The sequence below is a fragment of the Malus domestica genome, chromosome 14, assembly GCF_042453785.1.
Source record: "Malus domestica chromosome 14, GDT2T_hap1".
Taxonomy (NCBI): Eukaryota; Viridiplantae; Streptophyta; class Magnoliopsida; order Rosales; family Rosaceae; genus Malus; species Malus domestica.
In genome coordinates this window covers 14,431,681-14,437,370 of record NC_091674.1, presented here as the reverse complement: position 1 = coordinate 14,437,370, position 5,690 = coordinate 14,431,681, and the positions used below count along the sequence as shown (strand labels likewise).

General features: G+C 37.0%; 1 protein-coding gene across 1 annotated transcript; it reads left to right on the top strand.

The window, feature by feature from the left end:
• The first annotated feature begins 998 nt into the window (after nt 1–998).
• On the top strand, nt 999–3,534 carry LOC103424398 (large ribosomal subunit protein eL24). Its single transcript, XM_008362479.4, has 5 exons — nt 999–1,205; nt 2,091–2,166; nt 2,461–2,562; nt 2,913–3,061; nt 3,187–3,534. The coding sequence occupies exons 1-5, from the start codon at nt 1,195–1,197 to the stop codon at nt 3,338–3,340; spliced, it is 492 nt and encodes a 163-aa protein (XP_008360701.1). The 5' UTR covers nt 999–1,194; the 3' UTR covers nt 3,341–3,534.
• Nucleotides 3,535–5,690: the final 2,156 nt, after the last annotated feature.

The window sequence follows — 5,690 nt, the reverse complement described above, 5'->3', positions numbered from 1 at the left end:
AATTGTATTAATGTTATAAGAATATAGGTGTCAACAAGTTATTAGTGGGGAACATCACCTGTAATGCTAAGGTGCGTGTTCTAGTCACATGGAAAAATTTCTCCACAGTGTCATTTCCGACTCCCGTGTTGCCTTCATTTGGCATGCCACTTTCGCACCCTAAGATAAGATACCAAGATCCATAAAATCATAGATTCATATTCTACATGTGGCGAGCTTGTTTCATTAGGTTCTCTATCTGAATTAGAAATCAATTATTATGCAAACTTGGAATTTGGTGTTATATGGGAAATGAGTTCGGTGTTATTTGAGAAAAAGAGAAGGTGGGGGTGGTTTTTTTAATTAGAAATCAATTATTATGCAAACTTGGAATTTGGTGTTATATGGGAAATGAGTTCGGTGTTATTTGAGAAAAAGAGAAGGTGGGGGTGGTTTTTTTGGGGGGGGGGGGGGGGGGGGGGTAGAGAAACGTAGAGAATGGGTTAAATAGCTTGGTTTTCTTGTACATCCATGTCAAAGGCATGAAAAGTAACTTGTTAGGATTGAATGGCAAATCTCAGTATTTGCAACTAAGGCAGGGTGGGGGATGGTTTCTTTTCTTTTTTTTTTTTCAATTTTTTCTATTTTGTTGTTAATAGAAAAAAAAGTACTGAAATGGCTTTTGACTATGATTGATAACAAACTTCACCACATGGTTATTATTAACAATTTTTTCTTTTAACACATGGGCTGATTTGAAGTAGGGTCTCACCACATGGACTCCATAACAAATTTGGCTCAAAAGCTAAACCTTTTTTTGATACAATAATACTCTACTTCAAGGGATGATGTACTAGGTTACACCACATAAAGGGTCAAATCACTAACTAGGTATCAAACATAACACAATTACAATACGTTCTTTGCAGCAAACTTGTGATAACATCACTAGACCGTATAAAGAAAAGTAAGCATGAGAGAATAAGGAAGAGCGGAGCAATGGGCCATACAAACCCCCAAAGAAATCCGGTAGCAGTCTTGGGCCGAAAAAGACAACAAAATACGCCGGCCCAGTGTTAGTGGTACTTTCGTGGTTTTTGGCGGGATAGTAGGGTTATTTATTAAGAAGGCTGGTATACATAGCCACGTTGTAAGCAAATCTGCTTCTAGGGTTTCCGGTCCTTTAACAACCACCACCAGCAGGAGGCAGCAGCCATGGTTCTCAAGTATGTCTTCCCTCTCTCTCACTCTCTCACTCTCTCTCTCTCTCGTCGAGATCTGATATCGAAATGGTTTCATTTGCCGTTCTTAATTTTTTCCTCACACAATTACCGAATGAGAATCCTCTCTGTTGTTGTTGATGTTGAATTTGGTTGCTTATTATTTATTTTCGCATTTAGATTTTGGATTCTAATTTTGCTATAAGCTGTTTACATGCTCCGATTTGTGCGTGCTTTTGCTTTCCTGGGTGAAAAGTGTTTTTTGTTTTTGTTGAATTTGAATATCAGTGAAATATTTGCTAGAAACAGTTGACGAAACCCAACGAATAAGTGATGGGTTTTGGCTGTATGTATCTGTGTAAAAGTTTATGCTTTTAGCTAACTGTTTGTGTGAAATTATGGAAATGTTGTTGAAGTGAATGCCATTTCATGGTTCACATAGGTTACATGTAGCACTAAATCCAGTGAGTTTTCAACTTGTTGGTGTTTTGGTATTAAGTTTTTTAAATCTGGATCGCGGAATGTGGTAATTATATTTTCCAATCTCGGGGAAATGTATGGGTTTTTTGTTATTGGAATGTGTTGTGAGGTGTTCGTATGGGTAAGTCTGTTGTTGATCAGCGTTTGTAAGCAGAGGTGTGTACTTGTTGTATTTTCTATCAATGATGTTTCTTTGCGTGTTCGGTGATAATCAAATGTGGTAGTTGTGTGGAAATTTAATGGGAGGTTGATGAATGTGAATGGTTTGGGTTTTTAGGCTTGGTTTCCTTCTCCATTTCTTGACCTTACTTTTGTGGTTCTGTTTGTTAGGCTTAATCATGTTGATTTACCACTTCTGGCCATTAATGTTCCTATTGTGGCTTATAAAATCAATTTGTTTTGTCTTGTCAGGACGGAACTATGCCGTTTCAGTGGCGACAAGATATACCCAGGAAAAGGCATCAGATTTATTCGTTCTGATTCTCAGGTAAGCATTCCTTCAACCTGAGGTTATTTTACTTTGTATCAGATTATATGTTGAAAGGGATAATGCTAGGGAGATCAAAATTTTAAACCAAATTTTGTAAACCAAATGATGTGGTTGTTAATAATTGGATTATCACTCAAGTGTTGTTAACATGCTTATTTCCTATTGGTGACACATCATTTGGTTTGCAAGTTTGGTTTGAAAATTTGATCTACCTGGCATTACCCTATTTAAAGTATCATTCGAAAAATATTGTTTTTGTCTCTCTTTTTATAAGCTGTGGTGGTCTTTCAGGTGTTCCTTTTTGCCAACTCCAAATGCAAAAGGTACTTCCACAACAAGCTGAAGCCATCAAAGCTTACCTGGACAGCCATGTACAGGAAGCAACACAAAAAGGTAGACTTCGTTTTTCATATGATATATAAAATCTTAGATTCCAGCCAGTACTCCACTCCAATCAATGCAGGTGGATCAAATAATGTCCTGATTAGTTACATTAGATAGTTAAAGCCTATAAATTTCTGGGAAATTGATTGGTTTTGATCATCTGTTTTCATCATACATTAGTTATATTGCCTTGTAATCTGTTTCATCATGCATCTTTTTTTTAATCAATCTTTGAAGATAAAATTTAGCCTCTTAAAACTTGTCTGGTAGTGGCCAATTTTTTGTATGAAGTAGCTAGCTGCCTTGCAGTCTGTTGTGTTTATCTCATGTTATTACGGATGATATATTGGCATAATTAGGATATTGCTCAAGAAGCTGTGAAGAAGAGGAGACGTGCCACCAAGAAGCCTTACTCAAGGTCTATTGTCGGTGCTACCCTGGAGGTTATCCAGAAGAGAAGAACTGAGAAGCCAGAGGTTCGTGATGCTGCACGTGAAGCTGCACTTCGGTTTGTGTTCTTGTCTATACTTGTAGCCTTGATTCACTTTATTATTCGTCTTGTTTGGCTTCAATGTTTTTATGTCAACCTTTTGTGATCCATCATGTGATTTAATGTCTGGATGTGTTCTGTAGTGAAATTAAGGAAAGAATTAAGAAGACCAAGGATGAAAAGAAGGCCAAGAAGGCAGAAGTAACGAAATCTCAGAAGTCTCAAGGCAAGGGCAACATTCCCAAGGGAGGTGCACCCAAGGGACCAAAGCTTGGCGGTGGTGGTGGCAAGCGTTAAGCCGCTGTTCTGTTGTCTACTTGTTGCAGAGTAGAGTAATAGATAGGACGTGTTTGTTTAATTTGAAGATTTTGTAAGGATTGATCGGTCACACTTGATGGTGTGGTCGTAATTTTCTTTCGTCTATCCTATATCTGTCACTTTGATATTACCAAGTACCGAATAGTTAATTCAGTTTGATGTTGTCTTGAAAATTTCTGCTGGAGCTGCAATGGCCTTTTTCTTTGTTCATTAAGATATGGACCGGGGTTTCACTCATACCATGCCTACGAGGCTTGATGAGTGAGCTTTTCGGTACCAATCATTGTTCTTGTCCATATAACCCTCTGAAACGCAGCAGAAATCCGCTTAGAGAGATGTCTCAGAGAAAGTAGATTATATTCCACCAATCTGTTACCATCATGTAGATTAACACATCCTTCTGTGGACTTGTTTCTGACTTACTCTGCATATTCTCTTGTCGGTCTTCCTTCCCAAAAGATGAAGTTATTCCCGCAATCCTTAGTTTTCACTTTTTAAACTATTTTAATGAAGAATTGAGGCTTGGACACGCTTTTGAGGAGTTCAAATCTGGTCAAATTTTATACGTTATAGAACATCTTCAATGGACACTAAGGGTGATTATTTTGGACTAGATTAGTTTTAAGGACTAATCTGGAATGACTTAGAATAGACTAGATGAAATGACTTGGTGAAGTGTTTGGTGGAGTATTGAACTAGGAAGCAAAATAATTAAAAAACTCTAATATTGTTGTAGCCAATTTATCTGACAAGGAGAGAAAGGGGGTGTTGCAGAGAGTGGAGAAAATATGAGATGTTACGATGGTGTGTTATTCTCCTACGGAATGCCTTTATTTATAGTAGTAAAGAAGAGAAGAATCATTGTCCCCCAAGGAAATACAATCCTCATAGAGAAAGAATACCTAGTAATCAAATCTATGTATGATTTACAAGGGGAACTGTTATTAACATTCAAAAAATCTCAATCTACACTTCTGTATTTTTCTTTATAATTATAGAAAGTTTAGAATGCCAAATGAGATTTTTGAAGTGCCAAAACAATTCCCTTTACAAAAGCACGCTTTAATATAATATCTAATTAATATATTAAGAATATAGTCTCCTTAGCATTATTCTTATTATTAATTTACCTTTTCTTTTTTCTAGAAAACTCTTCACACACTCTCGGGACACCTATTATTTTCTTCCTTTTTTCTCACCCCTAGCTCCTTTTCTCCCATTTAAGCTCATTCCTGCAAAATGCATAATCCAAAATCCTCAATCTTGTTGATTCCAAGAAAATTTTGAATATTTCAGAAGAAAATATTTAAAATTTGGATGTGATTTTCCCGTCTTGATTTTCTTATTCATAGCATTGTTTCTGAACTCATCGTAGTGATTTTGACAGTACGACTTCCTCTTTGCTTGTATCGCTGCAGCGAGGCTCTTCCAACTATTCCACGAACGAAAATGATCGGGTTGGGAAATTGCCAAGGTTCTTGGCCTTGAAGATGCAGGTATGTCTTCTACTTGTTAGACGGCCATGAAGACGATACAAAGCAGATTAAACGAGTCTAAGGCCAAGCAAAGCAGACGGGCTTAACAGTCCGATGCATTTTGGGGGTACTTGCTAAGACCTCCTAGTGAGAGATTTAGTTGAGGGGAGTCCTGTTTTATCCCATTAAACTTAATCATGTATGTAACAAACACATGCATACTCTAATATGTAATCCAGTCTACTACAATGAAAGTTAGCAAAGCCAATCAAACACATCCCTTGGGAGTTAGCAAAAAGTATCTAGTGTCCTTTGTTAACCTTGTAGCACTTTCATGTTAGGGGTGTGCTATACACACACCCTTTTTTGCTTCTCACACATCCCTTGTTAATTTATGGCCGTTGATCTTTTTCATTTCATCCGATTCGACCGCCGAAAATTAGAAGGGTGTGTGAGAAGTAAAAAGGAGTGTGTGGATATCACACCCCTTTATGTTAACCTAAAATTTTGTCAATCCAACCTAATTGTTTACCAACGCTTTAAATTTTATTTTTCATCTTAAAATTATTCTGGAGTCTAATTGGTATATGTTTAATAGGAGGATAATGTATAGAATGAGTTCACCGACAATGTGACATCTTAGTCAAATTATACAATGCCTTATCTAGGTTTATCTCGATTAACCCTAAAGCCCATTGAGCAACCAGTACAATAAAGCGTACGACATTCCTTACACTACAAGGGACAAAATGAAGCTAAATACAAAATGAAGCTAAATACAAAATGAAGGAATGGAGTGCCCTATTGTATCTACTTTATCAGCTACAAAGTTAACATCCCGATAAACATGAACA

What these genes read in the sequence shown, in the direction of transcription:
- LOC103424398 (XM_008362479.4), top strand. An exon ending in TTATTCGTTCTGATTCTCAG is followed by an intron (nt 2,167 to 2,460) that starts GTAAGCATTCCT and finishes GTGGTCTTTCAG; the next exon opens with GTGTTCCTTTTTGCCAACTC. An exon ending in GCACGTGAAGCTGCACTTCG is followed by an intron (nt 3,062 to 3,186) that starts GTTTGTGTTCTT and finishes TGTGTTCTGTAG; the next exon opens with TGAAATTAAGGAAAGAATTA.